The 15542-nt window shown below is 43.1% G+C and overlaps 1 protein-coding gene across 2 annotated transcripts in view; it reads left to right on the plus strand.

The window, feature by feature from the left end:
• Positions 1 to 13981, plus strand: part of NCKAP1 (NCK associated protein 1) — an 87818-nt gene extending 73837 nt beyond the window's left edge. For both annotated transcript variants that reach the window (XM_054970565.1, XM_054970566.1), the window contains exons 24-31: positions 2177 to 2270; positions 4449 to 4531; positions 7290 to 7370; positions 7565 to 7658; positions 8036 to 8152; positions 8872 to 8981; positions 9458 to 9547; positions 13042 to 13981. In XM_054970565.1, the coding sequence (XP_054826540.1) occupies positions 2177 to 2270; positions 4449 to 4531; positions 7290 to 7370; positions 7565 to 7658; positions 8036 to 8152; positions 8872 to 8981; positions 9458 to 9547; positions 13042 to 13158 (786 nt within the window). In that variant the 3' untranslated portion in view covers positions 13159 to 13981. The remainder of the gene's footprint in view (positions 1 to 2176; positions 2271 to 4448; positions 4532 to 7289; positions 7371 to 7564; positions 7659 to 8035; positions 8153 to 8871; positions 8982 to 9457; positions 9548 to 13041) is intronic.
• The last annotated feature ends 1561 nt before the right edge of the window (positions 13982 to 15542 follow it).

Genomic DNA, 15542 nt, shown 5'->3' on the forward strand with positions numbered 1-15542 from the left:
CCAGTGTTTCAAAATAATGTTTACTACAAAGAAAAGTGGGCGATCCTCCCTCCCACCTCCTCCTGTCGAATCGCAAGCAAACCGGGCGGGGAGAGGGAAGCAGCTGGGAGCAGGCAGCCTTGGTACAGCTCCACCACTGCGACGACAGGGAGTTACGGGGCAAGCCTGGCTTCCGTGGACGCCGAAGGTAGAGGGAACGAGGCAAGAAACAGAGCTGCCAAGCTAACCAGGAAGAGGAGAGCAGAGGGAAGGGGAGCCCGTGACGAGCAATTTCAATCAATCAATCAATCAAAGGTTTGTTACGGTCACAAGACCAGCCAAGTCAAGTATAGATAAAAAGAGCAGGTTTTAAATACTTTTATATATATATATATATATATATATATATATATATATATATATATATATATGTAAAACTGTTAACAGTAAACAGTAAAACACTTCATTAATTCACTTCCCAGCAATTGACGTTTCCTTCCTCCAGTGATTCCGCTTTCTGAGTGAAATTGGCGGGCATAATAACAGCCTATCACAGGCTTCCTTTGGGCAGAGGTGGTTCCAAGCTTACATATCAAAACAGGAATGTAGTGCAATTCTGAATATGAGTTTAAAAAAACACCCATAAATGGATGTGAACGCTGTGGTGCGAGCTTGTACACCGCCCATAATAGCGCTTTTTCGGAGGCATGTGAACTTCTGAAAGCATGAGGCAGAAGCAAAAGTTAAAGACATTTGACCTGGCGCATGAATGCTGCATCATGAATGCAGGATCAGAAATGGCGCGATACAAGTGCAAAAATCAGGCAGTGAGGAAACGGCCCTGGTGTGGACGGGTGCTGTGCTTGTCCCATCGAATCTAGGAGTGTGTCCACCGGGGGCATGGGGCAGGTGTCAAATTTGGAGGTGGTGTTTAGTTACCAGAAGTCAACACAGAACCTGACGCTCCCATCTGCCTTTGGGACTAGAACCGGAAGACTCTGCCACAGACTCCGTATCTCCGGTATGAACTCCCCAGACGCCTCATTTCGTCTATCTCCTTTTCTGTGGCCTTTCCATTGCCCCAGGCCTATTGCCTACTAGCACAGCCTTCCCTGGGATGTTGTCAATGGCATGCGCCTTCCAGGTCATGCTGTTAACTGGTCTGGTAACTTATATTTACAGGGGATCTTCTGTCTTTATCCTAAAAGATGCAAAATCCCATGTGAAAGCAAGCAGACATAATCCAAATACTATTTGACTGTTTTATTTCAGCAATGCCACAATGAAGATTTTAAGGCAACAAGGTTTATTCCTTCAGCTTCTCATTAGAGGTTCCTCGACACAAAAGGATAAATTCTCCAGGAACTCCCAAGATATTCGAACGTATCTTCTGTACGTCACCTCCACTCTAACTCTTTGCAATACCAGATCACAATAAGCGCACCAATTTTCAAGAGCAATATGACAAGAGAATGAGTTGGCCCCGTCCATTTTATCGGAGCATTCAGCGGAGAGACTTTACTCCAGCATTCCTTAAACTCGTTTGGAAATGTAGAGGACAAGCTGCGAAAGAGCAGAGGGAGAGGCAGCAGGCCTCCTCTCCTGACACTGCAGCCCTGCTTATATCCTATACCCTTTTCAAGATACTCTCCCCTACAGCTTCCTATATCTGGTGATCCAGTCCACAGACTGGTCACGCGGCTCGTTCTGGACTGGCACCAACTTGTTGAGGATCTCCCAGTAAGGACACGTGGACCTTGGCCAGGACTCCTTGCATGGATATTCAACGTTACATGTGTAACCTGGCAAAAGTTCTATGCGTATATTCACAGTTTCAGGGAAACACACAAGACTGTGTTCCATTTTTAATGTCAGGTCAAATTGCCAGGTTATGTTACCTTTTTTTAATGGCTTTCCCTGTTGCTCAAAAATACTAGGACTTCAACCCTTAAGCAAATCCTGGATCAGATTTTTCATTCCTACCAAGTCTTTCCTGGATTAGCACAATACACCTGTAACTCCTTTCTTGTGATGGTCTTCCTTATAGTCAGCGGTCTCCACAAGTTGCACCCCCTTGCCACTGGGCACGTAACTTGGATGTAATGCTAGGTAACAACACCAAGCCATGTGCCTGCTCTTTTATGCTGGTGTACTGTACGCAGATCTTTGTCTGAACCAGAATCTTACTTTGTCTTAGAAACTTGTGGTGGAGAACGTTGAAGTACTAACGCAAATGAGGACCAGTTTTGATAAACCAGATCAGATGGCAGCTCTCTTCAAAAGATTGTCTTGTAAGTAGCCAACAACCTACTGCTGTTTTTTTTTTAACATTTGTGTTCTTAAATGGAACTATGCATAGCGTTTATAACACTGAACATTTTGTGTTTTTATTCTTCTTCAGCTGTTGAAACATATTTCAGAGTAATTTATATATTTATTTACATTATTTGTAGTCCGCCTTTCTCGCTGATACTCAAGGCACATTACACAATATGAGTCAGTAGAGTCCGTTTCAAATAAACAGTGTAATCAGGTGGTTAGGTAGATAGATTATTCAGTATATAACCAGCACAAGTCTCTATATTAAAATGAGAGTAGCAGTGTAAGTACACATAAATACAGAAGAACCCAGACTATTTAAAAATACAATAAAAATACAATGAATCCTATCTGCAATATTTACATTAAAATTCCCCACCTTCTCTGGAGCAATTACAGCCAAAGAGAAGGAAATGCACATTCTCACGAGTCCACTACCTTTCAACTGCATTATGAATTTTGTGGGCTGTAGCTAAAAATTTGGCAGAATTCAGTATAAACTGGGGATTAGGGTCAAAAAGTAACTTTTGGCTTATTTTCTCATCTGCAAACCCATGAAGCCTCTTTAATAAGGGGTGAATAATCTTTACTGTCCTCATAGAACCCACAATGTAATAATACAAGTTCAATAGATTCTATATTCCCTGACTCACAAGGGCAGAGCCGCTCTATCAGTGGCACCTTTTTGTACCGGCCATCTACCGCTGATGAAAAGATGTTACATCCGGCCATTGAACAGGCCCTACAATGTGCTGGAATCCCTACAAGTCATAAGTACGCTGCCGGGGCTACTACACGTTTTATTTCTGTGGGGCCAGATGGCTGGGAACAGTTGCAATATCATTCTGCCTACATTTAGGTGTATAAAATGCAAATGTGCAAAGCTTTAAAACTACCAGGGATCTAATACAGAGTTGAAGAAATGTTAACAGCGTATAAGAAATTCTAAGACGAGCATATTAAACAACATATAACCCATGCAGTAGGATAATACAGCAACAGACCGTATGTAGTAGTAAAGTCTGTAGTCCCTGTCCCTTATGCATCTCTTTGAGACCAGCTCCTTACAGTACAATCCTCCTATCTGAGTAAAAAGCCAATATAGAGTTGTACTTTACATTGGCACAAATTGTATTTATTTGCTTCATTTATACCCTGCCTTTCTCCCCAATGGGGACCCAGAGCAGCTTACACCGTTATATCCTCCATTTTATTCTCACAATAATCCTGTGAGATAGATGAGGCTGAGGCTGTGTAACTGGCTGGGTGTCACTCACTGAGCTCCCATGGCAGAGTCGGGATTTAAACCTTGGCTTCCCAGGTCTTACTCTATAACGCTAACTACTATGCAAACTCTGGGTGGTATTTAATAAGTATCCTATGTAGGTACTTCCAAAGGCAGTGAGACTTCTATAGCACACACCACATTTTTAGTTCCAGAGGAGTTGGCCATGTTAGTCTGTAGTTGCAAAATAGTAAAGAGTCCAGTAGCACCTTTAAAAATAACCAACTTTATTGTAGCATAAGCTTTCGAGAGCCACAGCTCTCTGCATGTGACGAAGAGAGCTGTAGCTCTCGAAAGCTTGTGCTGCAATAAAGTTATTTGGTCTTAAAGGTGTTACTGGACTCTTTACATATTTTTAGTGATTGCCCAGCCAGAGGAGTTGTGGTGGTTTGGAGACAGAGCCATGCTGAGTTTACAAAGGGATGAAAATTATCATTGGTTCTTAAAACGGCCGCTGTCTGTTCCAGCATTCCCCTGTGAGTGTGGACTTGGTGTTTTAAGTGTGCTTTTTTAACTAACAGAAGAGTATTGTACTAGATTGGCCAGCAGAAGAACTTCTCGATTCAGCAGTATTGGGGGAAGCAGCTCTGATGAGGGACCAGATTCACAGGGTAGCTGGCGATGAAGCTGAGTTCGTGGTGCTTTGTTTGCAGTTGTCACTTTAAGTGGCACTTAAAGGCAGGTGTGTCTACATACCTTCCGCTTCGTTGGAGGCATGTTTGCTTTTTATAGCCATTTCCTGGTTACATATTTTCAGCCCTTTAAAAATTAAAACGGTTTTGAAAGGTTTGTACTAAAAGTATGTATTTTTGAAGTACATGGGTTAGTTCTCGTTCTGACACTTGTGTTTTTTTCACACCCCCAGCCGTTGACAGTGTTTTGAAGAGGATGACCATTATTGGTGTCATCTTGTCTTTCCGGTCATTGGCACAAGAAGCACTTCGAGATGTACGTACCAACCAACATAACGGCTTTCATGTGAAAACTTGAATATATATAAGCTTGTGTTCATTGTCAGTCTTCTGTGCAAGCACATGGGGGACTGCGCAGGAGAAATAAGTTTCTGTAGCTTTAAGAATGGAGGGCGCCTTTGCCTCCCAGAGCACCTTTGCAGCTGTTTCCCACCCAAACAGCCTGTGCTCTGGGAGAGGTGGCACTACAACCTTCAGCTTCTCTTTCACCGCCGATTGGAGAGGAACGATTGAAGCAGGCTCTTCATCTCTGGGCCTCTTGCATACGAGAGAAGAAGAAAAGTTTATAAGACCATAGCCGATAAAGCCTTATTTAAAAAGTGCACGTGACGTGGCACTAAATGACCAAATGAGATGGTCATTCTCTTTGCTTGATTTGCCTGGGAGAAGAGCATAAGGTCAGTGTGTGTGTAAGCACTGCCATGTCTTCATGCCCAAGGCCTGTGCTGAGAGAGCCACCCAGCTCAAGGCAGTTTTTTGGTGAAAGGTATTTTCCAGTACAAGCAGCCAGGCAGGCAGCAGAGTCTTCAGCCTTGGCAGAGCTCACAGATCAACCGGATCTGGTGCAGTCGAGCGAGTCAAACTCAAGCACTGTCAGATCTGACAGCTTCAAGTCGGATCCGCCAATGCTCCAGATCCAGGGACCCCTCAGAGCGAGCGTTGAGGGCCCTGCATCGATACTGGCATCAAGTGGATTGCAGTCAGATCTGAATCAAGAGAGATTGAGGTCTCCAGAGATGAATGTACATGCTCATAGGGCCTCAGAGCCGCCCAAACAAAGGATGAAAACGAAGTCAAAGCACTCTGCCAAGCAGAAACCCAGATCCTATCACTGGATCTCTGCACGTGAGCTGGGCATTGTCAGTCCTTGGCAAGTAAATCCCCAAGTTCTCCACAGCAATCACGCAGGTGCTTTGGTTGAAGTAACTTTTATAAGAGATCTATCAGGTTGAAGGTGCTCAGACAATAGAATTGGCAGAAGTGACGTGTTGAAGGAAAGCCTGGTTAGTTATAGGGTAATGTCCCGCCCCAGGTTAGTAGCCCTTTGAAATTCTGGCATGAACGCCAGAGACAAAAAGTATCAGAGTTTAGACTACAATAGGCAACAATGGCAAATTGGGAATGAAATCATCCCTGTTCTCAGGGAAGATACAATTCAGACTAGCTGCCTCTGGCCTCAAGGCCGTTGGCTACAGAAGCGAAAGTATTTAACTTCAAAGGAGAGAGAACACACTGAACTTCCAGATAACAGGCATTGAACGGTACTCTGAACGCTCCATAGTGTCAGAGGATCAATAGGTTGCACATAACATACTCATGGCATGTACTGCAGACAGGCATACATGACATGGAGGTCATCAAGAGTCCTCATACCCTGTCAGCTCGTTCCATGTCATCGTCACTGTATTCCTCAGAGAAGAATAGTGAACTAGTTCACCTCCTCTTGGATCTGATTCTTTGGACCCACAGGCAGGCACCGCAGCAAGAATGCTGTTCACATAGATGCTCTGCCTGGTATCACCCCAAGGGTGGGAATCAGATGTTTGGAGCGTGGCTTGATGATACCCACTTGTTTAAACTGGTTGGATTCAGCTCTCCTGAAACTGATGTTGTGATTACCGCTGATTCTTCACTGGTGGGATGGGGGGGGCATACTGCCAGCACACTTCAGTACATAGTACCTGGTTGATAGGAGAAAAGAGGTATCAGAGCTCTGGAACTATGTCCCACGTGTTTTGCCCTTACCTCCTTTACAGCTGTTGTGAACAACAGAAGAGTCCAAATACACACAGGCGACTACACTGCTGTATTTTACATAAACGCGGGTGGGGGTGGGGGGGTGGACACAACCTCATGGACTCTGTGCAAAGAATCCATACAGATTTGGGACTGCGTTGTGTCACACGGAGTCTTCCTGCAGGCCACCCATGTTGATAGCTCATCAAACATAGCAGACAGACTGAGCAAGCTGGGTTCTACCAATTACAAATGGTCACTGAAGGACTGCTACGTAACAGCTAGTTTTCAGTTGCTGGGGTTCACCGGGAAGTAGATCTCTTTGCCAGCAGATGTTACACGACTTCCCGTCCATAAACTTGATTCCCTGGGTGGTCAGCAAGATGCAGATGAAACCACATGAATAGTAGTAGCACCCTTTTGGCCACATCAATTGTGGTTTCAGTAGTTGCTGCTTCTGGCCAAGAATTGGTATCTCCATTTATGGCTCCAGACCTTTTGTAATACAGACAAGTGAAACCTCTCAATATACTCACAGTGGGGCCAGACTCCCTTTAGAAACAGGTTTTCCTGAAGGGGTAGCAGAAGTCATTCTAAATCCCAGAAAGCCAAACACCAGGTTATCTTATCCCTGAAAAAGGAAGAGATTCATGAGTTGGGCTAGGGAAAGAGGACTTATTCCCCACACCTGCCACATTGCCACAGAGTTAGAATACCTTATGAACTTCAGGAAGGAAAGTTTATCCATTTCCTCTGTCAGGGTTCATTTGGCAGCTATATGCCCATTTCACGTCCTGGTTGATGAGAAAACACTTTTTTTGCACTACACCTCTAAATTATTTCTCAAGGGCCTCAATCCTTACGCCTTTGAAAGATGGTATATGTAGACTGGAATAGATGGTTGCATTGGAAACAAATCCTTGCTTTGGAAGCAAATACCACAATGACCTCTGTGATAACAAAAGTGAATTATTTTGTTCTTGTTATTTTTGTCTCAGGTCTTATCCTACCACATTCCTTTCCTTGTAAGTTCCATTGAAGACTTCAAGGATCACATTCCAAGGGAGACTGATATGAAGGTAAAAAATTTACTTCTGAATGTAATTGATTAAAGTACGGCTGATGGAGCCCTTCTCTAGAACTAGATGCTACCAGGAGCTTTGCTGCTCTTGAATTTTCAGGTTCTCAGACTTTTATGGTTGTGAATAAGATTCTGCTCTGGGCACACGATTCTGTTGGTATTCACTTTTCGGTAATCTTTCCTGTTTTTCAGGTTGCAATGAATGTGTATGAGCTCTCGTCAGCTGCAGGATTGCCCTGTGAGATCGATCCTGCTCTGGTTGTAGCTCTTTCTTCTCAAAAATCAGGTAAGTTGTGGATATCGTAGGCAGGGATGCTTCTGCATTCTGTCACTTGTCTAGGTGTGCAGCCACACTTCCTGATTTCATTTCTTTAAAGTTAAAGCGCATCAGACTCACGGTTTGGGTTGTTATTTTTAATAGTGCGGAGCTACGTCACTTCCACTTGGGCCCAGCCTTGCCCCAGTTAATGTGAATTCTTCCAACTTTATTTGTCTGATCAACCTGAAGGCGGTTCTTCACATGACTATATCCATTGTTTGGGTTAAGTGATACGATGCCATGTGTTTTTCCTTTTATTGCATGGAGCTTGATAAATAGGGCATTTTAAATTAAATCTGTTCTGCAGTTAAAAATGTTTTGTTAATATGCCTGTTTCTTTTCAGAAAACATTAGTCCAGAGGAAGAATATAAAATCGCCTGCCTTCTAATGGTCTTTGTGGCTGTCTCTTTACCAACTCTAGCCAGTAACGTGATGTCTCAATACAGTCCTGCCATTGAAGGTAACATTCAAACAGATTTCTGTTATGAAGATCTGTTGTTGGTTTTTTACTGTGAGGTGGTGTTTAGTGTTGGACTGAATATTTATTGGCTTTTGTCATAGTGGTGTTTTGGGGGTCTTTGTGTTACATTACACGTCAGTTTTATACCTCCTATTGCTTGATTTGAAAGGAGTTAAAACTTCTCATGTCCAGTCATTTTCCAGTTCTAGGCATTCTTACCAAGAATGTGTTCTGCACAAAGGAGACACTAAACTTGACTGGAGGCATTTATAGGGACAAAATGCAGGTATTAGCAAGAACGTATCAAAAATCATTCTAGTGGCTACTTGCATTAAAAGCAGTTATAATTTCCCCCCATTTCTGCCCTAGCTAACACAGTAATCCTGTTTCTTAGGTTTTGTATGCCAGTGGTTCATTCTTGTGCCTAGTAGCAATCAAGAGCTCAAAGTTGAAACTTTCAAAGTGATCTATTGTGAGAAGAAAGGAAACTTGAATATTTTTCCTTTTAAAAAGTATTTTAAACAAATGAAATTTTATTACTGTGTTTTACGGCATTAAAATCTCAAAGGTTTTTTCATCCTTTCTTTGAAATTAACCCTTTGACATATTTGAAAACTAATCCATATCTAAACATTACCTTTCTGCTGTTAAAAGAGCAGCCAAAATACTCTTAAGTGTAAGCGAAAGTAAAGTAATAACACAAACATGTTTTTGTTTAGGTCATTGCAACAATATCCATTGTCTGGCCAAAGCTATCAACCAGATTGCTGCAGCTTTATTTACCATTCACAAGGGAAGCATCGAAGACCGTCTCAAAGAATTTTTGGCTGTATGTACAATTTTTATTTTGAACCAGTCTCCAGAAGTCAGTCTCTTATTTCCGCTAATGCTGCCAGTTATGCTGCGATTAACATTGTACAGTTTTAATTTTTATCTGGAAGCCAAATGACATTATTGAAGCTTTATTTTGCCCAGTAACGATTACAGAAGTGATGGTAAAGGATTTGACTAGCACTGTAGGTATGCATGAGTATTCGTTTCTGCTTGACTCTTGTTGACTTGCAATAATATCGATCCGATCCAAGAACCTCCCATCACTGATCTAAAACTCTGTGCTATTATGGGATGCCTGTTCCCTTTGTTCCCTGAAACGGTCTGCATTCAAAATCTCATAGCTTTCTTAATGTGAAAATGATCGCTTTTCCTTTACAAATTGTACTTTATACTAGAAATTGCTCATGTTATGGAATAAAAAAAGTTTTTAAAACAGAAACCTTATTTGTTGTTTGTATGTTTGTGTTCTAGCTGGCATCCTCTAGTCTACTGAAAATTGGTCAGGAAACTGACAAAACCACTACACGGAACAGGGAATCTGTTTACTTACTCCTAGACATGGTAAGTTCACATCCGAGTTATTGTTCTTTGTATGTCTTGTCATAGGTAAGCAAACCGGTTCTGAGCAGTATTCTGACGTGTGCAGCTCATCAAGTGATGGGAGCATCACTTGCCATTATAGCAAACCATGACCTGAAACTCTTGTGAATTCTCTCCCTTTTCTTTCTCTTCCTCTCTCAACTAGTGGTTGGTTTTTTAACTTTATGTGGCGTAGAAGTGCCAGAATAGCAGTTTAGGAGGGTTCGTGTTGGTTTCATTTGTGACAGTAGCTTGATGGTGGTGACATCGCTCTGAGTAATTGAGAATTAGAACTGTGAGGAGAAACAAGGAAAAGGGGACTGTCCATCCATTCATCTCCTGAGTTGGAAGGCATATGCAGTGCAAGGGGCTGTCTTGTTTTTGGCTTCCAGATCAAAAAATATATTTCTGCTATAAGGTTGTGTTGACTCTCTTGATAAGCCAGGGTTGGTGAAGAACCCCTCCAACGGGAGTAAACTCCTGCAGAGTAACATCCATGACCCTCTTCAGGCATTTGGCCCAGCGAAGACAGAGGAAGAGGTCAGATTCGAGATGGCAACATGGGACGGGAAGAAAATGCAAATAAACCACAAACAGCAAAGGAACATGAAGAACAGACAAATTGGAAGATCAGATGGAAAGTAGAGGGGAGAAAGGGTGTGAGCCCAGATTATTGTGGTGATCTGGATCCAGGTTTCTGGGATCCCCAAAAATATGGGATCCCTGAAATCTGGGAAAAATTCTCTAATACAGTTTGATAAGATCAGAATATCCCAGCCATTATTCCCTATGGAGAAAACTATCCAGGGCCTGGGGGTGCATTTTTCAAGCAAATTTGCAGGGAACCTACTCCTGACTGTCCAAAAAAAGATCCCCCATGTTTCAGAAAGATTGGATGGGCCCCTGTACAAGGTGTCCCCAGCCATTCTCCATGGTTTCCATTGTTTGGTGGGAAATTATATGAGCTGGCTGTCAGACAAAAACACACAGGGGCAAGGCCAGAAGCAAATTCCCAAATTCAAGCTCAGACCAGAGGAAAGCCCATCCAGAATGGAACCTCCCCAGAACCAAAGTGAAGCCAAGGGACCAACGTCTCTCCTGAGAATCATGTCAGTTCCACCAAAAGCAAATGGAAGCAAGGGACACGGTTACAACTTAACCCAGCAGACCCAGTGTCATTCACAGAAGCCAGGCAGAACTCAGGACCAGTGGAGGGACATCACAGATCCAGGCAAGTGTCCAGCTGCTGGCTTCAGAGGAAACTGGGGAAGGCTCACCACCTAGCTCCTCCAGCATCCTCTGGGTCCCTGGGTTGAGCTCAAGAGCTGGAAGCCTCATTCCCCCAAGTCCACCCAAAAGACACCTCATGCTTCCACTGCTGGGTCTCAACAGCTGGAGGAGGGGCAGCTGCAGCAGCAGGCCCCTGCCCATTGCCAACTCCTGTCTCAGGCACCCGTGGGAATGGTGTTCCTGCAGCTGCCTGAGTGAAGAAGATCTTGCGGGGCCTCTTGCTGTCCCCAGTCAAGCCACACAGTGGGCAGAGAGCTGCAGACCTCCCCTCCTCTAGTCTTTGCACTGACCTTTCTCCCAGGGCCCCGCTGTACTCTCTTCTCACTCATTCTGTCCTGCTAATGTTGACTGTACTGTGGTGCACTCACACACATTTTTTTTTACCAAAACTCTCCAAAACACCTAGCCAACAATTGGGAGGTTTTTTTTCGAAAGCTACTCTGTGACTAGTACCTACAGTAAAAACTTGCTAATGGTTTGGTACCTAACCTGGAAATGTAAAGATCTCTTTTTAAGAGGCCTTATTCAGGTTGGTGATATTAACTATCTACACTAACCCTGGATAAATCCGGGTGAATCTGGGAAATGCCGCTTCAGCCTCTTGGCTGGCTGTTTCCCTGGCATCTCCTGTGTTTTTTCCAAAGAGGTGTGGGAGAGGAAGGAGGGGGGAGCGAGTGGCTGATCTGTGCAGGAGATCTCCTTGTCTGGCCACTGGGATGCTTGGAGAGGGATGCTTTCAAACTGCCCTGCAAGAGTTAAAAATGCAGACTTGCTCAGAGCAGACTCCATTTGTTGAGGTCTGGCCTTAGACAGAGGCTGCTGCTGCTGCTGCTACACACACACACACACACACACACCCTCCCTCCCTCCCTCCCTCTCTCCCTCTCTCTCTCGTGGCCTTCTTTGCCTTTGGGATTTACCGGAGGGTTTGCAGCCCTTTTTCTTATCTTCTGGAGGAGGGGAGCATTTGCCTGGTGTCTGGGAATGATAGGGTGGGGAAAGGAAAGTTTTGTCTTAACGTTTACCTTTTAAAAACTGCTTTGGCAGTTGTGGAGAGAGGGGCTTTGGCTTTTGCTAAATGGTTTCAACTTTGGTGTTCATTTATTGCTAGCTGTTTTATGGGGGGGATCTTTTTTCTCCTGTTTTTGTTGCCTCCTTCTTCAGGTTTAAAGACTTGCTGCTTGCACTATTTCTGTTGTTAGTTTTGTTCCTGTTCTGTTTTTTGGGAGGGAGGGGGTTGCTTTTCACCAAGAGGTGTGCTGTCCTGCACTGTTACTGTTATTTTTGTTTTTACTTGGCAGTCAACAAGAGCAGCTCACTACTCTAGTTAGGTTGTCCAGAGAACTAGGTGAGCTTTTCAAAAGACTTTTTAAAGTAGGCTAGGTGTAGACTTTGTTAACAGACAAGCACAAATCAATTTTTAGCTTCTAGGCACCAACAGAATTTTCCCTTTAACAGGCTTGTGTAGGAATTAAGAAGGGTTCAGGTGTTGTGTTCCTAGTCAAAGAGATAAATAGGCCGCCCAAAGTAAAACAGTTAACTAGGCTGCTGCTCCGCTCTGGGGCTCTTGGCGTCATTGAAGCTAGGCCAGGAGCTTTAGACCTAGAGCTGTACAGGCTGACCTGTAGTCTGGGACTGGGTTCGAGGAAGCTGCTTGATTCCTGAAGAGGAATTAAGCTTGTTCTTTATCCAGGCTCCCGGATTGGATCCAAGATTCTTTGACTTGATCCAGGAAAATTGAATTTAGCCAGATCAGGAAAAATTCAGCTTTTTTAACTGGTTCCCGGACCCAGATGACAGACACCTAGAGGGGGAAGGCATGATGCCGTGCACTGAGTAACCATGTCTTCAACATGCCGGAGGAGCGAATGTACAAATCTGATAACTGCCTGATCTTTCTCTCTTATCACCAACTGTTGCTGCTTTCCTCCTTCCTTTCACCTCTGGGATTCATACACAGGGTTTCACACACAGTTGCCCCTGTTACTGGAGCCTCGTGAAATTCTTGTGAGTGTATGAGTATATGGTATGCTGTTGGAAAGATTATGATGCTTTTATTTTATTTTACTTTATTTTTGAGCTTCTTCCTCTTGGAAAATAGATGTAATGTAGTAGTCATAGATGAGTTTGATGAGCAATTGCCAAATTCTCTTCCAGTTTCTGATTGGTTTCTTCTGTTGTCTTAGATTGTGCAAGAATCTCCGTTCCTGACCATGGATCTTCTGGAGTCTTGCTTTCCTTACGTCTTGCTGCGCAATGCGTACCATGCTGTATACAAACAAAGTGTCACATCCTCTGCCTGAATATCTACTTAACTGGAGACAATTAAGCACGCGTCTGTGTTGCCTCAGTTTTACTTGTAAACTGTGGAGCTGTTTTACTTTATGGCCTGGCAAAGAGTTCTGTGGATTATAAACTTTTTCCCAGTGCGGTTGTATTTCTGACCAGTGGTTTCTTAATATGGTTGTACTACAAATATAAGCTTGGCTGATTTTTAGGTTGCACATTTTGCTGAAATTTATTCCTTTTTATTTTTGGAATCTGAGTTATGTTTAAAAGAGAGAGAAACACTATTTCAACTATGGATTTTTTCATATTTGATCATGCAGGAATAATAATGAAGAAAAATTCTATTTAGTGATTATTTTAGTGTTCCTAGTTTTCATCTGTGTGTAAATTATTTCATATAGTTAAAATCTGTACCTATTGTTCTTATGGGAAACAAAAAAAATTGAATGTGCATTTCTGTGAATGACAAGATTTCTTTTTTTCTTTTTGACAGTCTCACTTCAATTAATTACTTTAATGATATCTAATATTAAGAAATGTTATAGGAGTACTTCTCCTTCAACAACAGTCTTCTCCATACAATCTGAAATAGCAACAAGTGGTTTTGTTTGTATAAAGGCTACATAGTGGAATTTTTTATAGACTAACTTCCATGGTGCCCTGTTGGCATTAACACTACATTGTACCTTGCTGTATAATAAACACTCTTAACGCATTTATCAATTGTTGATAAAATGTTAGCTCTTTAACCACTTTTTATATGTTTTAAACTTTTGAAATTCAAGTGTACCTTCCATTACATACAATAAACACTACACTGTGCTGGCTTGCTGATAACTTTTACTGCTTTCTATTTATTATTTATTTATTCAATTTATAGCCCGCCCGCCCTGCGAGCGGGCTTAGGGCGGGTTGCAATAAAAGGCAAGAATACAGGAATAACAATAAAATCATAAGTCTCACAACACAATATTTCAGCAGTTCACCTGCTCACCATATATAAAAGAGGATGCAGGTGTGGAGTGGTATCCTATGGCTGCTCATGTGTGGGAGGACAAGTGGCCATATAGCCCCTCCCCACAGATAGGAGACCAGCAGGGAGACTCATTTGGTAGATTTACAGTACAATCCTATGGAGAGTTACTCCAGTCTAAGGCCATTGACTTCAATGGGCTTAGACTGGAGTAACTCTGCATAGGATTGCACTGGCAGTGTTGGCCTCAACTAAATGCCTGGCAGAACATCTCCGTCTCGCAGGCCTGCTGAAAGGATGGAAGATCTTGGCGGGCCTGTCAGAAGAGTTCCACCAGGTTGGGACGTAGGACTGAAAACGCCCTGGCCTTGATCGAGGCCAATCGAGCCTCCTTGGGGCCAAGGACCACCAGTAGGTGTTCACCTGCTGAACTCAGCACCCTCTCCAGGGTATATTTCTAGTTACCTTAGCATATAATGTTCTAGCATCTGAAGACGTACACATTTGAGTGATTTCACAGGCAGCTAGACATTCAAACATTTTGCATGTAGTGCATTTTTAGGGTCTTTACCAACTATTGTGGAAGATGAGGTACAACAAATAATGCTCCCCCCTCCTACAGAAAGTATCTTCTTTGCACAATTCAGCATTCTATTTTTATCCATCCTGCAGTTTGCTGTGTGGTACGGAAGTGGCTCAGTGCTTTTCGGTCAGCCCTAGAGAGCCTGTGATTCTGGTCATTGTGTGGAGTCCCTGTCTCTGATCCGATTTGCATATATGCCAGTAACTTTTGGGGTGATCAAAGAGCGGTTCTGTATTCTTCACTTATAATAGCGTCTTCTGTCCTAACTAAAACAAACCAGTGGAAGGAAATTGGAACTATGATGGACTATTTTCTTACTCTTTCTGTTTTTAGAAATTGTTGCCACAGTAGCACAAATGATCACTAGGGCATTAATTTGAGAGGGAGGAAGATGGCTGCTCCTAGTATTAATAATTGTTGACAGCTTCAACTTGTCAAAGCTTAGAAGTGGCTATTGGGGGGGGGTCATTATTTTTTTTCTTTTAAATGTATCTTGATAATGAAATGTGCATTTTGACTGGTTGACCCATCCTACTTCCGAGGCCGCTTAAAGGTTAGGCTCAATGAGTCACTGGGATTCCCCATTCTGCAGAGTTCAATGCATGTAAGCCCATTGTTGGGTTGTGGCCCATTTTTTCCTTAACACAAGGAAGGCAGGCTTAATGCCAGCCAGCCTATTTGGTCGCCTTGTCCCAGCTATCTTTCCTGCACTTTGAACATTGTAGTTATGAATGCAGGTTGGACTGTTGTGCCAAGACATCCCTCTTGTCAGTCCAGCTGTTCATCTCTTTGGAGGGTAACACATTCAGAGTATGTTTGGATACAGAAAATGGAGGCCTGTC

Source organism: Eublepharis macularius, chromosome 2 (genome assembly GCF_028583425.1).
Source record: "Eublepharis macularius isolate TG4126 chromosome 2, MPM_Emac_v1.0, whole genome shotgun sequence".
NCBI classification, from domain to species: domain Eukaryota; kingdom Metazoa; phylum Chordata; class Lepidosauria; order Squamata; family Eublepharidae; genus Eublepharis; species Eublepharis macularius.